Source organism: Callorhinchus milii, unplaced genomic scaffold (assembly GCF_018977255.1).
Source record: "Callorhinchus milii isolate IMCB2004 unplaced genomic scaffold, IMCB_Cmil_1.0 Scaffold3, whole genome shotgun sequence".
In the NCBI taxonomy this organism is placed as follows: domain Eukaryota; kingdom Metazoa; phylum Chordata; class Chondrichthyes; order Chimaeriformes; family Callorhinchidae; genus Callorhinchus; species Callorhinchus milii.
The window spans coordinates 68,472,544-68,495,330 of NW_024704744.1; the positions used below are offsets into that span (position 1 = coordinate 68,472,544).

Consider the following 22,787-nt stretch of genomic DNA (forward strand, 5'->3'; position numbering starts at 1 on the left):
ATAGACTAGACATATGGTCTATGGTCTTTTCCAGTTCTGCCCATTTCTTTGTTCCTATGACTGATGTAGTAATCTACACTTTGTTCTGGAGTAGGTTTGTAGCAGATTTTATGCAAGATATTTGGGGTCTTCAGTGTTTGGAAACTTATTGGCGTTTGGAAACTTATTGGTGATTTTAATCTTATTTCAGAAGATGCCTGACAGGAGGGAAGAGTTCTGCTGCTATTGAGTCTTGGAGCTTTACACGGGCTCAGTGTCACTCTTGATCAGGTAGAATACGAATGGCCCAGAGAAACCAGCAGATTGATATGCAGGTTTTACATGACCTGCGACAAAAGTTTCCTGAAGTACCTGAAGGTGTTGTCTCCCGCTGTATGCTGCAGGTAAGTGGAGTCCTGTAGCGTATTGGTTGGAGTACTCGCCTCGCAAGCGAGAAGACCCGGGTTTGATTCCCTGGCAGGGTGAGACCTTAGGCAAGTTTCTTTACTCCACTCGCTTTTGATTACGAGCAGTAAGTGGGAACCTGGTTGTTAGTGAATTGGCGGATCACTCTCCGAGGGTAATAATCCCTTCAAAAAAAATAATAATTTGGTCCCACAACTGTTTGTGGGACACCTGCTGTGTGCAATTAACTGCCTCATTTTGCACAGAAAATATACAGTCAGTTCACTTTACATATAAAGCTATAAAGCTCTTTGAGGCATCTCAATGACATGATAAGGCGCTGTATCAAATGCAAAGATTATATTACTTTCCATATTAACAGTTAGTAAGTCAGATCTGTGTTAGATTCATGAATGGTTTATAGTACACCGAATAAAAATTCAAATGGTGAGAAAGACACATTATAGAATATTTACATAATATGTCCCTTTTTAACTAAACATATCAAAATCTAATTTGATGCTAATAACAACAAGTAACAAAATTACATTTGTATAGTGCCTTTCATGTCAGAAAAACTTTTACTTAGATTACACGCAATATTAACTTTATGGAATACGGTTGAGCTTAAGATATTTTACAAACTGTAAATGCTGTTAAACCCCAACAACCACTTTATTTCCATGTCTCTGAATCCCTTTTTTTTGTTCATGCACCCACAGTTCTGTTTTGAGCAAATTTTTCAGTAGCTTTGCCTTCTAATTTTGGAGTGGTCTGACCCATATGATTTCCGTGTATTTTATGATGTATTTTGTGTGGAATAGTTCTGCTATGATTCCCTATTTATAGTAGTTTGAGGAAATCCTAATTGGTAATCCCCACAGAGTCATCTCCAGGTTTAAGCGATATGTCATACATACCCAAAAAAAAGTCACAGGAATTTTCACAGATTTTTTAGCCTCAGGAAAACCTGTTTAAGAGGCATTGCCATTCTGACACAATAATAATTTCCACTGGTGATTTACTATACTTGCTTATATAATGATACAAATTTACAGCTAAATATGTATCATCTAAATTTAAAAAAAACCTTTATATTTCATGTTGGGAGGATGTCTCAAAATACCTCACAGGATTCACCATAAAGTATAGACTGTGTATATTGCAGGCGAATGCGGCAGGCAGATGGGACCTCAGTTTAATGTCTCAAGCAGAGGATAGCACCTCCATCAATGCAGTGAAACCCCAGGACTGCATCTAAAAATTTTAACTATTTGAGTTCAAATTCTTAATGTGAGTTTTGAACCCACAACCTTCTGACCAGAGGCTTAGAGTGCTGCCAGGATGAGGTACAGAGTTCCCTCATATATGTTAGGGCAGTGGAGAAAAGGGGTGGAGGAGAAAGAAAGATAATCCACAATCTACTTTATTTGTCGGAAATTCAGCACTGAAAATTAAGTTGATTTGTTCCAGGTTCTTGTGGAGTCCTGTAGCATAGGGAACATAGGAACAAGAGTAGGCCATTCAGCCCTTCGAGCCTGTTCCGCCATTTAATTAGATTACGGCTGATCTGTACCTCAACTATTCCTTTCGATTCCAATTTCCTGCTTTCTCTCCATATCCCTTAATATCCTGACCTATCAAAAATCTATCATAGCGTATTGGTTAGTGCACCCGCCTCGTAAGCGAGAGGCCCTTGGTTCGATTTCCGGGCAGGGCGAAATGTTAGACAAGTTTCCTTACTCCATGTGCCTCTGTTTACCTAGTGGTAAGTAAGAATCTGGTTATTATTTGATTGGCGGATTGGTTTTCCAAGTGTAATAATCCCGTTTAAAAAAAAATAAGAATTTGGTTGTTCAATCCATGACTGTTTGTGGGACACTGCTGTGCACAATTGGCTGCCACATTTCGCCCACAAAGTATACAGCCAATTCACTTTACAACATATTCTGTGAAGCACTTTGGGATGTCTTGAAGACGTGATAGGGCTCTATATCAAATGCAATGATTATTTTTATTAATGCAGAATTGTTGCTTTTTATTAGAACCATAACAACCTTGACGCTTGCTGTGAGTTCCTGTCTCAGGAGAGCACTAAATATCTTTATGGAGATGGAAACCTGAACATTTCTGATGAATCAAGCCTTTCTGGACTTCGCAATCATATGACTCAACTCAACCTTGATGTTCAGTCCCAAAACGTGCATCAACAGTGGAGGGAAGAAAATCAACTGAACGGAAGCAGGACTTTGGTTCCTAATATCAGTGATGACCCTCATCAGACTGGCTTAACTAACTTTGAACCTACACAGGAGCCACAGGCGACACCAGGTCAGGTGGCTGCGGCTTTTAATATGTTTGGAATGATGGACATGAATCGTAGCCCTTCTTTGCCGCAGCAGCAATTGGACTCCAAAGGAACATCAAGCACAGGCCAACAAGTGCCCAGGTTCAACCCTATTACCTTCACTCTAGCACCTAATATTCAGACTGGTCGTAACACACCTACGTCTTTGCTCATACGTGGTTTATCTCCACCTGTACCTCAAGGTAACTCTGTCTACATTAGACCTTACGTGACAGCACAAAGCAGTGCAAGTCGCCATGTATCACAACAGCCAGGCTGGGCATCTGGGCAACACACTCCTCAGTATGGTCACAATCAACAGCAACCAGCTTTTCAGACATCTCCGTACTCACATCAGCAACTGGGACAGCAGGTACAAGGTTTCTGGCCCCCTGCTACTTCACAGTACAGTTCAGCATATACCTCATCCCAGCTGCCTCCACATCCTAGCCAGCAAGGCCATCAGACGTCTCATGTCTACATGCCTATCAGCTCACCGACTAATTCTCAACTACCCCCATATCAGTCTTCTAGTAATGCACAACTTTCTCCTTATAACCCTTACAATATTCAGAATATCTCAACAGGGCCCCGAAAAAACCAAATTGAAATCAAACTTGAATCGCCTCAGCGGAATAATCCAACTATGCTGCGTTCCACAAGTTCTCGCACAGCACCTTTACCTTCTACCAGCAACCCACCTGTAAATAGGAGTCAGCCCAAACTCTATATTTCTGCCAGTCCTCCATCTAATGAGGAGTCGATTACACGTAACCAGCCAAAAGTCTATATTTCAACAAATCCAACTGCTTGTGATGACCAGGTTTTGCGAACTCAGCCCACTGTGTACATATCAGCAAACCCAGGGTCAATATCTTCCTCCAGAAGTGGGACTGGACAAGTTAGCTTGGGCCCAGCCTACATCCATCATCACCCACCTAAGACTCGCGCAACCAGCAATAGCAATGCCACCACATCCCCTCGGGTGGTGGTCACACAACCTAATACTAAGTACACTTTTAAAATCACAGTTTCACCAAACAAGCCCCCCGCTATTTCCCCTGGTGTTGCATCTCCAACATTTGAACCTTCAAATCTGTTAAATGTCCCCGATCATTACAAGGAGCCTGAACCCATCCAACATTTGCAGCTCGATCCTGCTTCAGTACACGACAATCGGATCAACGAGACACGAAAACTTAGCACGGGATCGGATGATGCTGCTTACACAGAAGGTACAGAATAGTTCAAACCATTATAAGTCCAAGCTGTAACATTTCTCTCCACTGTATTCTGTGTCCATTCCAGGTAAGGAGACCAGTTCAGATCTAAACTGAAGCCATAAATCCAATTTAATGGACTGTGTTGTTGCAGAGCTCATATAAAATAGCCAGATTGTTGCATGTAAATGATTAATATCCGTTTTTTCCCCTCATTTTAGGATGTATCTTTTCAAATAGCAATGAATTCAACCATAGGCATATTTAACTAAACAGTTTGATGCAGTGCTCACCTGTAGCTTTCTTCAGAAAAGAGTATGGTCGTTCAGAAATGTTAGATACTTTACACTAACTATATATTGGGAAACCAAGCTTCTTGGAGCCCTGTTTACAAAATGTTCGGCATATCACTGAAATCAATTTTCAGAACAGATTATTGAGGCAAGGTGTTTCTATAAAAATCACTGAAGCTTGCACAATTTTATGAATGTTGTATACCGGATTTACTACAGCACTGCTATTGCGTTCAAGATCTTTTCATTGCTCTGTATTTCAGGTTAAGTGTTGCCAAACTGTTGTCTGTAAATGTTCCTGTATAGGCAGTGTAGCAGAATTTGGAAAGGTCATTCTGCTACATGCGATGCAATTTTTGTTTAACTTGATGTCTGGTTGAAGTTCTAAATTTATTATTGAAGTTGCTCAATTAGTGCCTGATTTGTTAAAAGAAAATGATTTCACCTTCCACATACAAATAGAATATTGCTGCCAACCAGGAAGCAAGGAAAATAAACCTCCTACAAATGATATGCTATCAATTGAAGAAAGTTGTACTGTGGCACTTGCATCTTCTGCTGATCTTCCCCCACTTTGTATGTAAGGCCTTCTACAGAACATTACTTCATTAATTTTTCTTTTGTTAGTAATAGTTGCCACACTTGGAAGTAAAGTCTCTTTTCACCATTTGCTTTCTTTGTGGAAAGTTTCACATTTTACTCTTATTTACCTGTTTACCCGACAGCACAGTTCGCTTGTCTCATTTGCTGCCAGCTCTCAATTTCAAAAATTTTCGTTGAATGTCACTGATCCGTCCAGTGATTTAGCCACACCAGCTTTAAAAGTGGAAGGTTGCTCCAACCTCAGCAAAAAGGGGGCATACTCAAACAGTGTTCTAAATGTCATGTTTGGCCAGAGAGAAGCAGTTGTGCGCTCTGGAGTTCACATAACATCATTATCCGGCATTAGTTATGTCAAGTTTTAGCAGTTGGTCAGGTTTTGACAGCAAGTGAGTGACTCAGGCACTGCACTACTGATGGTCAATCAGGTTATAATCACTTTCATTTGCTTGCCTTACGATTTTTGATTGATACCTTAATCTGTGAGCAATGGAAGGAAGCAATCCTAATCTCTCCACAACAACAGTGTACATAATATGTCTATTTTACCTCTAGCCATCAAGCTCTCTCTTTCAACTTTTCTTGTCTTTCTCTATTTTTGTTGATCCTGTTCTTGGCTGTTTGCCCTCTGAGCTAGTACCCTCTTGTTCCTTTTCATTTCAAATAAGTCATCCTACATGGTCATCCTCACTGTGTTGAAATTGATCTGCATCACACCAGGGAATAATGTTACATTACACATTGTGGGTTTTGCTTATTTCATTCCCTGAAAGTAGTTGCTTTCAATCCAAAAAGCTCTCTTAATCTGATGCTACCAAACCTCCTCTTAATCTGATGCTATTTGTGCACCTCTGAAATGTAGTATTTTGGTCTTGTCAAACTGTTTGGTAAATAATTACAAGGTGTAATTTAAAATGGTGTTTAATCATTCAGATTTGGGGAAGTTTGGCCTACCGAGATGAAGGTACTATGGCATGAATTTCTTTTAAGTTGCAGCATCTTTGGAGTATTTTTCTGTCTCTCTTCCCCACCCCATCCCATAATTTGTCAGTATCCTGTTTGTGTGGAGAGATTGAATTCCTTCCAAATACACTATTAAGGCTATATTTAATTTGATGTAATAATCTAGGCATTTAAATTGTGATGGTCTTTACATAAAATTGAATATATTGATCCTAGAACATAAGAAATGCTAGATGAAAAGAAGACAAAGTCCATCTAGTTCACCTTCCACCTTCCTGGCGGTCGCATGCCCATATGTCCCGAACTACCTATGTGCAACATCTCATAATGTTATTTCCTAAAAGAAAACCATCTAATCTGTATTAGAAGGAATCAACACTTCCTGCTTCAACCATCTCCCTAGAGAGCCTGTTCCATAGATCCTGTAACTGATCTTTGGATTCCCAACTAGATAATTCAAATTTGAATCCCAAGGTCAATTTATATTTTAATTCAACGGTTGTGATAGTTCTTTGCATATCGAATAGGTAGATCGGTGATCGTGTTGTACTTTATTTTGCAATGAGACTGACAAACTTTTTTTTACTCTTACTACAGTATTCAATGATGATAAAGTCTGATGGTAGCTGTGGAAGCTCACAGTGCATACTGTCCTGCTCAACCAAAGATTGTTAACTGCACTGACTGAATTCATTGGAATTTAGATAAAATGGAAATAACAACTTATCACTCTTCTTAATTGTTTTTCTTTTGGTTAGCTGGGTGTCTGACGCATGCAGAAACCCATCACCGTGCTTGTGTATCCAAACCAAACAGTTTTCTGTTCTTTGAACTCTGGCTCAGGATGTGTATTCTGGAAATGCTTTTCACTGTCCAGAATTCTTTTTAATGTTGATCTCAGAGATCTAAGGAATATCAAAAGACCAGTGAATTTCAAGAATCATGGATTTAGATCAGAATGTTGACTGGTGAAAAATGTATTGCCTTCATTTCAATAGTTGCTGCCTCCAAGGCCCTCAGTTTTTGACATGTAATGTGGTATCCTCCAGCAATGATGATATTAGAAGAGATTTCAATCTACAGAACTCATGTTAGAAATCTGGATACGAGTGGATTCTGTTTCAGTGATCTCTATGACCCTAAAAAGACTCAACTCGTGAAAGATCTTTAACCTGAACTCTCTCCGAACAATTTTGTCAAAAGAGAAGTCTTACCAGATTACCCAAGAGCACTGCATCTATTAAGGAGGATAGAAAATTGGTGAAAACAGAAGGCATGCAAATGTCTATTATTGTACTTACAAAAATGGATATTGATGCATAACCTGTAGAATTTTTGTGAAAAGACTGCTATGGCAATATTGAAAAGAATAATCCTGGGATTATGTTTGTCTACAATACACTCACTGACCACTGGATTTTACAAGAAATCACTTGAAACACTTTGAGATGTCCTCCCAATATGAAAGATGCTACATCAATTGAAAGAATTATTATTACCTTTGTGCTCTCGGGGAATTAGTAAGGCAATTTAGTTTAATAAATTCTATAGATGCCACTTTATTTCTTTCAAAAAGCTAATACCACAAAACTTGATCAGCAATATAACAATATTCCGAAGGGACAAACTACAACTTTCCAGTAGTCATAAGAGGGCTGGGGGCTGATCAATTTTAATGGCTTTTTGAATTTGCATCTTAACAATTCAGATTGGTGATCTTCCAAATGCTGCTCAGATATGTCAAGTTAGCCTTCAAAATATAAACATAATTGGTAAACACACATTAGCACTTCCCTGGTGAGTTTGATAAAGACATTTATTGGAGATCAAATCCCAACTGTTTTGATGCAAATGTTTTCAGTGTGTGGCTTTACGGGAAATGGATATTTGCACAGATGCATATTGTACTTATTGCTCCTTTAATGTCACACAGCTCTGAGTATCCCTTGATAATTCTGTTAGGCGAGACAGACTGATATTATCGGTAATCCTTACAAATTTACTCTCCTTAAAGTATTTTTCTTAGAAATCTATATGTTTTGATAGAGTGTCTACTAAGATATTTTTAAAAAATGCCGGAAATCCAAATTAACAATAAAAACAGCACAGCAGGTCAATGTCAGTCAGTATCTGAAAGGGGAAAACCATTTTGCTTGTGACCCTTTTCTCAGAACCAGATGCTGCACATCTTTGGCATTTTCTTTTTATTTGGGTAAGGATATGCTTAACACATTGTCTTTCCAATAAGTGTCATAGAAAAAATAGATACGAAATAAAAAGTCTAGAGTCGATGTAGTAAATGCTGTGAAAGTCTGAAAGATAATGAAAAACAATGTTCTGTGGTATTCCAAGAGGAAGCCTTAGAAAAGGGATGCCATTATCCAGCTAAAGTATTTTAAGACAATTTTATCTTTGCTCATCACTTCTAGGTTCCATTATTGGAGCTGTAATAATATATCATTATAAAAGAAGAGTTGTTCAATCTTCTGCCTCCAACAGTTATTCCTTCTGATCCCATGCTAAAGCTCTGTGAAAACCTTTCCACCACTCCTCCATCCTGATGCTCCAGTTGCTGGCTTCCTTAAAAGATAAACCTGATTTTGGGGCTTTTTTTCCTCAAATTCAATCTCAGTGACCTTTGCATAGAATTTCTGTTCCATCTATCCCCATAACTAATATTAACTTTTACCTTCGAAGGGTTGTGGACCCAAAACGTTGACTCTCTTTCCTTTCTCCATAGATGCTGCCTGACCTGCTGAGTTTTCCCAGCGCTCTCTGTTTTTGTTAACCTTTACCTCACTATTTGAATGAAATTCCGGTCAATATTACATGTAATGATCAATTATGGAGAAACTCCTTTGGCAAACAACATTACCAAAGGTACTCTCCACTCTGGTCAATACTGTCTGAAATTTCTGCCCACATGTTTGTCTGTCTGCCTTCCACCTAAAACTCAAATAAGGCCTCTGGCTCCAATTGCATCTCTGCTATTATCAAGAGATGTACCTGAAAGTTTCCCTGTCCGTCATCTCTTCAGCCTCTCCTACAATCTTTCTATCTCCTTAGAAACTTGCTTGCGTCATCTTCCTTATCTTTCAAACTACCAACACTTTGCTCTCATCTTCTTGAACAAGCTTACTGAAAGAACTCACAAGCCTGGCTCAGTTGAAACCACTCTCGGCTCCGAGTCAGAAATTTGTGGGTTCAAGCCCCACGTCTGGACTTGGAATCACATAGCCTAAGTTGACACTCCAGTGCAGTGCTGGGGAGGTGTTGCATTGTCAGAGGTGTCATCCTTCAGATGAGACATTAAACCAAGGTCCTTTCTGCCTGTTCAGGTGGATGTTAAGGATCCCAAGGCACTATTCGAAAAGAGAAGGAAGTTTCCCTGGTGTCCTGTGCAACAAATCCCCAAATAAAATTGGTCACTCACTCCATGGCTGTCTGTGGGACTTTGCTGTGCAAAAACTGCCTGCCACTTTACGCCCACAAAACAGTCAATCCACTTTACAGTACATCCTATGAAGCACTTTGAGACATCTTGATAATGTGATAAGGTGCTATATCAACAACAACAACAACAACAACAAGATTCCATTTATAAAATATATATTATCAAATAAATACAGGATTAATGTTTACTACAAAATTATGGAAGTTTCCAACAAAGTTCTGGCCTAATCATTAACACTTACATTTTCAGAATAGGAGTTCTACTCTTGATCGTTTTGCCATCCCTACACTTCTAACTCTAAACTTAAAACACTTGGGTAACTCTTCTCCAAAACCTTTCATGGGGTCAGTTGTTGTGAAATTCTAAAGTTACGTCTTATGCTCTTTTATCCAAATTATGTTCACAGCTATCTCATTTCTGCCCTTTTTTATGTTGTAGTTTATGGTTTGTTTCTTAACCTGTTTCCCTCTTCGCCCTCCCCATATCAACTCATTCAGACATTCATTCTCTCTCCACTACTTCCTTCCTACTCAATCATCCTTTCCTTATGCACTGTTTTGCTGATGATTCCGTTCTACGTGCATTAACTTTTTTCTGAGACCAAAGTCCCAATTGCACACAATCTTCCCTCTTCCACGAACTGTCATCGCCTCCTCCTCTGGAGACAGACTATCATTTCTGGGAGAGTGTTAATTGGTTTTTCAATTTCATGTTTTTTTCCATGTCTCAAGCAAATTTAACCAACAGCTAAGATAGTACCAATGATTCTCCTGTTTAGACTCAATGTTTTTTTTCCGTAATGGGTAAAAGATATCATCATTTAACCAACACATGGTGGAAATATTTACAATTCCAAAAAGGAACAATAAATCAATAAACTAAACCAAATTACCATTCATCGGTTGAGTACTTNAAAAAAAGTCTTTAGAATTTCTTCTAAAACTTAGACCTAAATACAAGTTCTACATAATCAATTATCCTTGTAATGTGTCTGCATAATCTGTTGTTGTTGTTAGATTATCACTTTGTTGGATACAATATATTCTGAATCAATCTTGCATAAGATATTTGACATACAAGTCACTGACAAAATAGTCATTATATTTCACAGTATAACTCATGAAGCAGTTTCAGATATCCTCCCGACATGAAAGGCACTGTATCCAACGAAAGGCTTGTGATTGTTATAACCTGTTGGTAGGATCAAGTCAAAATCACACTACTGCTTAAATTTTATTCTTTATCGCTTGGTATAAAAATACCTGCAGTGAACGATCAAAGGATTTGATGATCTGACCAAATGTACCAGGTATATGTTTGGTCCTAAGCTGATTGCTAAAAATAGTGATATTTTTCTTATGTCTTTAATAATGGAAATTCTGTGAACAACATGATATATTAAAAAATTGTAGGAATAAAGGCTCTTTGGGCAGTAAACGGTACCAAACACATTCAGTTACTGCTGGGTCATTGACTTCCGGTATTCAGAAGCATCTGCCTGCAGCAATTAATTCTGCTAATCACAGCCAAGTTGAAAATGAACCAGAGTTGCGATCATAATGCCAATATATCAAGATGCAATGCCAATGCTGTTAATTCTAAAGTGCTGACCAGACGTAAACAAAATCCAAATTCACTGAGCAAGATCTGGAGTTCAAGGGGAAACCTCTTTTTGACACTGGCTTAGCTCCACCAATTCCTCTGAAAATAAGGGCACCAGAAGAGGTCGTTCGGTTAAATATGTCTTTGTACAGGAAAGGGAGTGGCACCCTATGCCAGACATTTAATAATGATACAAAGACCACCAAAGAAAATACTTCGCTCTGCTTACTTGCCAGTGGAACAATCAGATGAGTTCCCCAAGAACAAAAAGCTTAAGAAGTTGAAAAAAAAGAGCAGCCAGATGTTCAGCCCAGGAAATTGGATGGAAACGAGAAGTTTGCATTGGAAACTTCCACAACTGAATTGGGTAAAATGTTTCTTTTTGTAGAACCATGAGCTGGATCTCTTATACATTAACAAAAGAAAATACAGAATTTATACATCAGTAACTTTGTAAATAAACAAATTATTTATGCTTGTTATAGTGATGTGACATTCCTAACTAATATTTTTCTTGCCACAGATGGAACTGTACTATCTGGAAATGTTATTGAGAAATGAATCATAATGCACCACAACCACACAAAGCACATCTTCTATTATTGCATCATAGGATTGTTGCCTCGTGGATTGCAGCAAACCTGTAGTCCAGTACCTCACGGATCTCTTCCGTCACCTCAGTGATCCTTCAGCTTTCTCCTATCTTCGATCATTGTATCCTAATACTTCACTGAGAATTTTGTGTAAGCTGCAAATTCACAGTTTTGCCCAAACTGAACAGTTACTGCCAAGTGTCTTTACTCATACAATTTATTAATATAGGATCCATGGATCTATTGGTAGTCATAATTCCCCTGAAAAGGTATCACAACCATTTGAGAATTCACATTCACCTTTTTAGGTTGCAATCATCAGACATGTAGAGGAACAAGTCAGTTGGAGTATCAACCAGAAATACAAAATTCTCCTGGTCAGGTTCTGGATGAGAAGATTGGAGAATACAGGACTTCACATTTCTGAGTTTTGTGAGCTCATGGACATTTATGGCAATAGTTTCCCATGGAGAAAATATCAAACCACAATAACCAACAGATCTCTTTGAGACAACAATTCAGCAATGGAATCTACGACAAGAGAGTTTAAATAGAATAGGTTTATTGTAAGCAGCTCTGAAAGGGAATTTGCAGAAAGACTACAATTTTTTTTTTTTGGTTGGTGGGGGGAGAGAATTTGCAAAGTTCATGGTTTCCATTGAACCAGGTTTCAACCAATTCATGATGCATGAGCTTCAATCCACTTGAGCAAAGCTTAGAATTCTACAAGCAGTACAGTAGATCTTGGGGCAGTAATTTTTGGTCCAGGCCCAAGCAAATTAAACTTGGAAACTCAATCTCACAGAAGTAATAGAGCTCTACATGGAGATCATTCAAGGCATTCCTGACGCAGACCTCAGAAGCGTCTCCAATTCCTATATAAACCCGACACCATTTGGGTTGGACTCCGTTTCCTATTTGTGTTGTTGCTGGAGATTCGCAGGTGACAAAGGTCACAGTGAAAATAGCTACCCAGTAAAAAGTTAAAACATCAAATTATTTGCACATTCATTTTAATTTGTATGTTTTTCTTTAATTATTGTATTTGATTAAAAATAAAACTGCTCCACCAGATACTAAGTACAGATCTTGTACAAGAAATTGTCAGCAGTATGCAATCGGTAATGTGAAGTCATACATGCATTAGAGACTGAGATTCCTCTCAATTGAAGTGCAATTCAGGGAAATAGTTCAAAAGTTCAGTGATGGTAAAGTGGAAGCCCTGCTAAATGGAGCACCTGCAGCAAATAAACTTAGACCATTGGATGTCTCATATAGCAACCCAGCTGAATTAGCACTTCAACACTCCAAACATTTGGACAAGCCCAGAAGTCCAAAAACACACTAATAACTCACCAGCTTTCTGTGGAATAGGCAATTGGTCATTTTTAAAATTTGCCTTGAGCAGTACCACTGTAATCCGTGAACCAAGTTATTGTTTTGGTTATGACCCTTCATAGAGAATCGACTTTAGAATCATAGAATTATACAGCATAGAAGGAGGCCATTCGGCCCATCGTGTCTGTGCCGGCTCTTTGAAAAGAGCTGTCCAATTCAATCCTACTTTCCCACTCTCTCCCCCCAAATAATTATCTGCTTTTCTCTTAAAAGTTGTTATCGAATCCGCCTCCACCACCCTTTCAGGCAGTGCATTCCAGATCCGAACAACTCGCTGTGTAATGAAAGTTTCTCTTCACCTCCCCTCTGTTTCTTTTAATAACTGTTTTAAATCAGTGTCCTCAGGTTACTGACCCACCCACCAGTGGAAATAGTTTCTCCTTGTTCACCCTATCGAATCCCCTCATAATTTTGAAAACTTCTATTAGTCTCCTCTTAACTTTCTCTGCTCCAAGAAGAATAATCCCAGCTTCTCTAGTCTCTCCTGATAACTGAAGTCCCTCATTCCTGGTACCATCCTGATAAATCTCCTTTGCACTCTCTCCAATGTCTTGACTTCTTTCCTAGAGTGTGGTGCCCAGAACTGAACACAGTAATCTAGCTGAGGCCTAACCAGTGTTTATAAAGGTTTCTAAGCTTAAGCAGAGCAAATTGGACCACATCAAGCAAGCAGCAAAGAAAGGCATTTTGCAAAGAAAAGTGACTGCTATAATGGTAGAAGTTCTCTTACGTCATAAAGTACAATTTTCACTTTGTAGTAAATGGATGATAAAATTACTGAGCGTTCTAGTTTAGATATTTTTGTTATCAGAAAATAGATTGAAAGTGAATTGAATAAATGTTAAAATCAACAAATGCACATTTACTGTTAGTTTTGACCTACCCTTGTATTCTGTTCTGATTGGATTTCAACTGCTTTTTTTGACAATATCACAAATTTCTTTCTGCCAGCATCCTTTTTGCAGCTTTGTAATTGAGACTAAAGTTTAGTTTCGAACTTTCAAATGTCTGATTCAATTGTCACTGTAAAATGTGATTTTAGCACTTCAATAAATATTACATTTTATGTGATTATTTTAATCACTTTAACCTGTTTTATCAGCTTAATTTTTCTTTCAAAGTAAGTTTATTTCAAATTCACAAGGTGTGCATGCAATGATATAAACCTACTCATAAATAAGAAATGTGAGTTTTTTTCAAAAATCATCAATGGGACAAACCCTTGTTAAAAGAGAATGTTTAGTATGTTATCACTGTTTTTACTCATGCATAAAATTGTGTTGGTTTTTATACAGTAGGATATCCATTGATTTGATATTATGTACATTGCAGCTTTATTGGTACATCAGAAAGCCAGAATGAATCGATTGCATCGAGAGCTTGAGCTGGAGAAGAAAAAGCTGGATAAACTGAAAACTGAGGTTAATGAAATGGAAAGTGACCTAACCCAAAGACGTATGAAACGATCAAGCTCTGCTTCCCAGATCCCATCGGTAGGATTCAACAGTACTTTGTGGCAAACTGTTGTTTACTTCCCTTCCACTAAACCAACGTGAATTACTGAGCATTTTACTATCCGATAACATTTTCACTGGAATTAAAGAATAAATCCGAACCCCCAATAATAAAATGATACATTGAGCAGATTGTTTTTCATAAAATCATATTGGGCCCTTCAAATTACAGCATTGAAAAAGTCCTATTAAGGTTATATCTGTGCTTCACTGGAGGTTCATACACTTGATCCCAATTTTCTGCTCTTTCTTTGGTGCGGTTGTGCTTCATATATGTATCTAATTCTCTTTAAGATATTATGGTCAAATTGGGGGCACTTGAATCACGGCTTCATTTGTTATTTTTTGACAAAAATATGGATAATCTGTCAACATAGTCTCCTGGAAAATGTTTACATGTGTTAAAAATAATCATTTGTTTCCTCTGATAATTATTAAAAAAGATAGTAACCTAAACCTTGGTCTTTCAGCTAGAGGAAATGCAGCAGTTACGAAGCAATAATCGACAACTACAGATCAATATAGACTGTATAACCAAAGAGATCGACTTGTTTCAAGCAAAAGGTATGTTTGACTTCAAATAAACTGATGCAATAGAGTCAGTAATCCATGTTTTAAAAATGATACAAGTAGAGTTTTTGCAGAGTTTGACAACAGTATAACAGTTTTATTTTCTGATTCATGCAAAGCATCAAAATTCACTCCTTCCTACAATTAGATGGTAAGAAGAGATTAAGTAGTGTATAATTTACACTAACCCACATGAAGTGCGCTATATAAATGCAATTTGTTGTGTATAGTTATATTGAGTGTATTAATGCAATATAGGCATTAAGCAAGAGCATTCTAGTTTGACAAATTTATTTCTGAAATGTCCTTAAACACACTGAGTAATTTTAACTTATGAAAATAGTTCTTGAATGTAACTAACATTAAATGTCACAATTTTGCCATAAGACAACCCTTGTCAGGAATATTCTTCAGCAAGCAAAAACAGTTACTGTTAAGTGTAGTGCCTTACAGCAGGTAAACGCATATGCGCAGGATAGAGAATAAAGTCAACATTATTGTATTACCAAACCTGTGACATTTACTCATTGCAGGACCACACTTTAACCCCAGTGCTATCCACAACTTTTATGACAATATAGGATTTCGAGGTCCTGTGCCACCTAAACCCAAAGGTAGAGTATACATTTCATCAGCTTTGCTCTTAAATTTAATGTTTGTCCTTGATCTGGATTCCCCATCTTGAGTAAGAGACATTTTCTTTACAGTTTGACAAACCCCTTCATTGGAAGACTGTGATAAAGAGTGCTAGTTCTTCCTGACATACATGGTTTGACATCACACTGTAAATCTTTGGTGTCTATTTACAATTCATAGAGGTCATGTCTCCATTACAAATCGCTGTGCCAGAATTTTTCTGTACATGATTCTAGTTATAGGAAAAATTAGGAGAGAGGTTAGGAAGAATTTCTTCATTCAGCGAATTGTTAGGATTTAGAATTTACTTATTGATGCTGGATCGATAGAATTATTCAAAAGGGAAATGGCTAAGCAGGTGAGAGGTAAACCATGCTCCCAAATGCCTTTTCTGTCCATTAAAATAATAATAGTAATGATTTGGTCACTCAATCCATGACTTTGTGAGACCCTGCTGTGCGAAATTGGCTGCCATCCCACAGTCCCTACGCCTCGCTTCCTCCCTTGCCTCCTTCAAGGCCGGTCTCAAGACCCTTCTCTTCAATCGTGCCTTTGGTCTCCCTCCCACCTCTCTGCCTTCCCTCACCCTTCCCCATGCTCAGGCCCCGACACCTGACTGTTCAGCGCTTTGGAACGTCCTCCCGACGTGAAAGGCGCTCTATAAATGTCATTTTGTTGTTGTTGTTGCCACATTTCAACCATAAATATACAGTCAATTCACTTCACAGTATATTCTGTTAATCGCTTTGAGATGTCACAACGACCTGATAAGGCACTTTATCAAATGCAATGATTATTATTAAATTAACTTTTTCTGTGTTCCAGTGTAACCTTACGAATGGGTAAGATGACAAAATAGTTTGATTCCAGACAAATTTTTCTTACATTAATTAGCATGCGCCCTACAAAAGGTTCAAGAGAGTTGTAGGAATTATTTTCAACTGTTTTATTTTCTTTCTAGCAGAGCAGAAGCTTGCTACCAAAACACCAAAGCTTGTATCAGATCCAGAGGAGGACGAAGGGGCCCAATGGAACTGTAGCACATGTACCTTCCTAAACCATCCAGCCTTGAACCGCTGTGAACAGTGTGAGATGCCCAGGCATTTCTGAGGCAGCGGGCTCACAAGTGGAACGAGTATCAAAGTAGGAAAGCTCCAATGAATACTGATAGGGATGAGTCGTTTACAAGTCTGCAATGATTTTGAACAGCGAGCGCAATGTGAAAAGAATTTCAGTTACATGCTGGTCTAAAGTGGAAACGTTACTACAGCACAATAGCCAGCAACCTAACATCCGTTACCTCTTCTGTGATGCAGTGGAAGCTTCAAGAGTGCATTCTGCAGTCCTCACTGTGCCTGAATACTCTGAGCCTGGATGTCAGGTTGCCTTACCAGATGCAGTATTACCAGTTAAAGCAGTAACTTTTCACAAAGCCGCAACTGTATAAACAGATAAGGGACTTACAGTCTCTCCTGTCCTCTCCCCCTCCTCAGCTGTCCCTTCCCCCTCTCCACCCCCCCCCCCCCCCCCCCTCCCCACATAAAAGTGTTTCCAGGTGGAATTACTACAAAATAGAGCAGCACATTGAATTGTGGGACCTGAACACTACAGAAAGGTACTTATGAAGGGCAGCCATCAAGAATTGTTAGTGTTCATGGATTAGGAAAATGTGCGCATCAGTGGTACTTAATAAACCTCAAATCTTAAGCAGCTTTCTCACTCTGTGCCTTTACAACCAAATGAGGATTGTTTTTGAGGGAGAGCTGAATGTGTTGTCTTTATGTTACAAACATATATTATGAACCTATTTGTTGGGTTTCCTGGATGACTCGGTGAGTAAATAGGTAAGGTACTGAGCCATTAGACCAGGAATGTCACATGATCTATGCAAGGTGTACGATGAGTTCAGCCCAAGTGGTGGGGAGATTTCAATTGACCTGATGGTCGTGACTTAGTAAGGGAGAAAAACAATCAGCCAGGGTCCCCACTCCTGATCATTATCCAGTGACCCCTGCTTGAAAATGTACATTTGTAAATGTCGGGTGAGGACAGGATCAGGCTCTACTGAGACCTTTCATTGCTGACAATCACTGCCTAGAGAGCAAGATATTGAAGGGTTGATGGCACCTGTGGAATTGTCCGCCAAGGGGAGAAAATTTGGAGGGGGAATAAAGAACCTACATTGCTTTCCTTGTACATTTCTTGCATTATCTGTATGTATTGTGTATTGAACTTTGGTAATTAATTTCTTTTGAGCAGTTTAGCAAAATCATGTCTTCAGCTTTTTTTGCTTGATATCTGTCAGAAGTGAAGCCTTAAATGAATTTTAAAGAAACCAAGCTATGCACAAATCAGCTTTCTTTGCCCTATCTGTACGTTGCTTCTGTAAATTATGTTTTGAGGACACCTGCAGGTGCAGCTTATAAGACAGCAATGAATGGTCATAGGCAATGTTTGCCTGTGTGTGAAATTGTCCATTTACCCATTTGAGACTAGGATTTTTTTTAATATAAAAGAAGCACTATGTCAGTGCAGAATGCTCGGCTTCAGAATTATGAAAATATAATTCTGAATCAGACTCCTGAGTTATTTAAAAAAAAGTTAACCCTAAGCACTTAATTCCCATACAGAATGTAATGTACACAAACCCCCGTCTTTCGCTTCATCTGCAGTTCCAAGTGAAAATTACAATGTGGTTTTTACATGTTTCATTAATNAAAAAATTGGGTATCTTAAGTTGATGATTTTGTGATTTAGTTGCGTAAACTGTCTTTGTAACAGATAAGTTATTTGTAAAATTAAAAAAGGACTTTTACTTTGGTGTTTGTTTAATTCTGCTGCACACTGTACATAAAACATTTATAAGATACCCTTCATACAAATCATTTGACTCTACTAAATGGCATTTGGTGGTACATTACATACCCTAACAAAATCAGTCAGACCAACACTCAGTTTCAATGTGAAAGCATCATTGAAAGCAAAAAATTGTGAACGCAGTGAGGGCAGAATATGACAATACAATTTACATTTGGATAGCACCTTTCACATCAGGAAGACATTCCAAGTGCATTTACAGTACATATTATTGGGAAGGACTGGTAAGTGGGTTCAATTGATAACTGGTCATTTGTGGACCAGAGGGGGAAAGGCATTAAAAGGGTATAAGGAGTTGAAAATTGTGACCATGAAATTGTAAGAGTGGGTTTCGGTTGGCTTATCAATATTTTGCTTCCATTCAGGAGCAGTAAACTAAAGATCTCTGCACTTTATAGAAACTTTGTGAAGTGCTTTGGGACATTCAACATGATAGGCGCTTAAACCAAATACAAGGAATTTTTTTTTTGCATTACAGTTGATGCACAAATGATTACAAAAAAAGTCAGACAGGCAGATCCTTTGGAATGTTAATGGTCTCCACTCCCCCAAACAACTGGGCTTGCATGCTGGAAAAATAGTCTTATTGGAAAATCCATTTGCTTGGAAAGAAGGCAACAAAATACAGGAGTTGAATGGGAACATTTGCGCAGGCAGGACTGGGATGATTTATTGGCAACGCTTGCAATTACTGTGTGTAAAAACAGAAAATTGGTTATTTGCAGAATAACGGGTACAGGTAATCAATAATGCTTCCAGATACTGTGCTTAGCAGCTGAGTGAACAAGTGTAAATACTTGATAACAAAACCTGACTATATCAACACGTTTAAAAGTCCTTGATAATTTTCACCAAACAGACATCCTGTGGTACTGTGCCTCCCGTTGTGCAGCAGTGCCACCGTGGGACACTTAAGTGGATTTGCAACTTGAGGTAAACATTAGCACCATCAAGTGGTACAAATCTGCACACCAGCGACGTCAAACAGCAGCAGTTAGAAAAGTTTGTGGGCCACCAAATCTAATCCTTTTAGTACATTAACTATCCCCATCAATCTTGCATCGGGATCACAAGGTGTTTGGTAACATCCCTCTCATGACCTGAGCTCATAATCTGGACTGACATTCCAGTGCAAGAATTGAGGGCACCGCTTCGTTGCAAGTGCTATCCCTTGGATAAAATGCAACCATGAGGTCCTGTTTGCTTACTTTTCAGGTAGATGTTTGCCCACAAAATACAAAATATTTGAAAAAAGGAAGTTTCTCCTGCTAACCTGAACAGCAATCCTCCAGATTTAATCGTATTGGAAATTTACATTAATTTTCTGCTGGTTTACACTGGCAATTCGTATATTGTTAAAAATGAAATCCTTTCTGAAATAAAAGGGTTACCTGAACAGGCTCTAATGGTGATATGGATGCTAACTATCACCTGTACTTTCAGAAAGCAGGCAAAATCAGGACGTTCCTGCTGTCTCAGTAGCTGCTTGTTTTTGCTGGTTATAAATCAAGATTTTTTGCAGATAAAATTTTCTTCAGCACAAGGCTCCAATCCCACTCCCATTTGCCCCCCAGTTGAGTTGGTCCCGATCTTAATAATAATAATCCTTGCATTTTATATAGCGCTTTTCACGTCGGGAGGACGTCCCAAAGCACTTCACAGAACACACTGTAAAGTGAATTGACTATATTTGTGGGCGAACGTGGCAGCCAATTGCGTACAGCAATGTCCCACAAACAGTCATAGATTGAAAATGACCAATTTATTATTGTTTTGGTTTTGGAGGGATTATTATTAGGCTCTGTGTGGAGTAAGGAAACTTGCCCAAGGTTTCCCCTGCCTGGAATTGAACTCAGGTCTCTCGCTTGCAAAGCGAGTGCTCTAACCACTGAGCTACAGGACTCCACAGTTTTTAAAAATATATATTCTACCCACGTTTTCTCCACCTCATCTAACTTAAGCCATCATCCCAGCGCCTACTCTCCTCCACTCTTCTGACTGGTCCATCTCTCACGCTTTGCTCCATCAAAAATGTTCCTGTATCTATCTGTGTTACACGTCGCCAATTTCGGAACTCACAACTTTAGTGAATGTAGTGAATTGGATGGCTTTTGCAAGTTTTGCAAGTTTTGCAAATAGCAATTTCGGTGTTTCAAATTCAGTTTGTGACTGTTGTGCATTGTGTCAAAGGCTTTGCTAAAATCCTGATCTAGCCACCAGGTCAGCCATTTCCTTATAAAAACTAATAGAACTGCCAAGCAGGACTATCATAATGAACCTCTTCCCAAACACAGATGTCAGTCAAGCAAAACGATTCCCAAAGCAGCAATTGTAAGTTGAAGGCAGTACATTTACACTCTTCATTTTCACTAGATCACAGGGGAAATATTAGCCACAGACATTGCTCCCAATTCATTCAGCCACAGCCTCTCCTCTGATCAGGGGCCCACTCCATCCCATGATACAGACAATTCGAAACACTGAATAAGATTCAGTCACTGAACAAATTACCCCAGAGAATATTAAGCAATTAAAAATGAACCCGCTCCTAAAAGACATGCCTGACGGCTCTCGCTGTGTTTGAATTACTTTGTCCATTTCAAAACTGCAGCTTGTGGAAGTTTTAGTCTGCAGTACAGTCAGGATTGAGGTAAAATACCTAACTTTGATTTGGGTTTGAAACCATTGCATTAGGTGCGAATAGGTTCAAGTCTAATTCACTTCTCAAGCTTAGCAACTTTTATTTAAAGAGGTGTGTAAACTAGTTCACCCACGTTTTCTGCCCAAGGCATATTAAGTTTTTGCAAATGCCAAGGCTACTACATTCTACACACCTGTGACCCGGTTTTGGGGAAGAGAAAGTTTAATTAAAAATTGGAGTTTATAAGGGTCTTAGAAACAGTATAACTCCCCCTGCTGGTGCTTGGTGTGATTTCACCTTCTATTGCACTTTATTTCCAAGTGTTTTGTTGAGAAGTTCAGTCATTCTGAATTAATAAGGTCCTTTGCCCTTTTACACACAAGTGAAGCAAAACATTTGCAGCAATCCCTCAGATAGCTTATAAATGTAGAGATGGATTTTGTCTGGAGGGACAAGCTTGAGGCCATGTTTTGTAAAATTCAAATTAACATTCCTGAACTGCACCTTGCTAGTGGTCTTGGTTATATATCCCAGTTTGGGGTTTTGGTGGGAAGCTCTAATATTTTCTAATGTGACTTCTGTAAGTAGTGTCAAAACAGGTCGTTTATTTTAGTAATAGAGAATACCAGACACTGAACCTCCCACAATGTTTAAACAGTTGTTGGGCAATCCCTGTGGTGGGATTTTCATGTGTTTTATGAAGATCCCACTCCAACTGTTATGTAGTTTTATGGGTTGGGAGCAAGAGTAACAAATCTTACTGTAATGTCCTGTACAGCAGCCTCTTTAACATTGCCCGTTACACAATACCTCAGAACTTCGTTCACGATCCCTTGAAATGAAGAACATTCCTCTTGGAAGCTCTCTCTTGTTGAGAAGAAATGCATTTTGTGTCCTGATCATGTAGAAGTGCTATGCACAAATGAAGAGTTACGACTTGTTATTCAGCCTTTTTTATTCCATTAAACACGAGAAACAAAACATTGACAAGTCCAGGACAGTCTCCAAAAACAGACTGGCAAAAACAGTGAGCAATGAATTTATGCTCCAATTGCCTCCTTCAGTCAGGGATCACCGAACAAACATTAAACTTTTTTTTCTGAATGGGAAGAAAACAGAGAATTTGCACTGTTTCAGGGAAGAGTGAGATCACTGGGCTTGAAGCCTGAACAACTGCCTAGCAACTGAGAGGATACCAGTAAACAGGCTCCACAAAATAAGTCCTTGAAGAAATCAATGAAAGGCATTAGTATTCCAATCACACAACAGATAAAGATATCATTGGCTTCTAATTTGCAACGTAGCAAGTTCAAGCTAGCCAAGATAGCAGATGTAAATCAGTCAAGAGGAGCAACTTTTGATTGTTATAAACATTTAAGACTAAAAACAATATGACAAATGGAAGTGATTAAATATTTCAGGTCAGAGACCAAAGCGTTCCAGGACACTATTTCCATGGGAAGGGTGCTTATGTAAATGCACTTTGTTGTTCATATTTTTGAATTTCATGGCTACATGCACTGCATTTTTTGTATAATATTTCCCCTCTTATTCAATTCATGCTGTTCACAATTCCCTGGCCAGGAGGCTGAATACATGAGGGTGAGGATCTTGAAATCAATCCTTTGGAGACAGAGAGCCAGTGGAGTCTGGCAAGGATTGGGGTGATGGGTATGCAGAATTTGGTATGGATGT

The 22,787-nt window shown here is 38.7% G+C and overlaps 1 protein-coding gene across 2 annotated transcripts in view; it reads left to right on the forward strand.

Annotated features, from left to right (window-relative positions):
* Positions 1-17,086, forward strand: part of tab2 (TGF-beta activated kinase 1 (MAP3K7) binding protein 2) — a 35,104-nt gene extending 18,018 nt beyond the window's left edge. Inside the window, exons 3-8 of one of the 2 annotated variants that reach the window (XM_042333430.1) lie at positions 191-383; positions 2,430-3,966; positions 14,187-14,347; positions 14,839-14,932; positions 15,472-15,552; positions 16,536-17,086. In XM_042333430.1, coding sequence (XP_042189364.1) covers positions 282-383; positions 2,430-3,966; positions 14,187-14,347; positions 14,839-14,932; positions 15,472-15,552; positions 16,536-16,684 — 2,124 coding nt within the window. In that variant the 5' untranslated portion in view covers positions 191-281 and the 3' untranslated portion in view covers positions 16,685-17,086. The remainder of the gene's footprint in view (positions 1-190; positions 384-2,429; positions 3,967-14,186; positions 14,348-14,838; positions 14,933-15,471; positions 15,553-16,535) is intronic. The other variant, XM_042333431.1, reaches the window with a different exon arrangement.
* Positions 17,087-22,787: the final 5,701 nt, after the last annotated feature.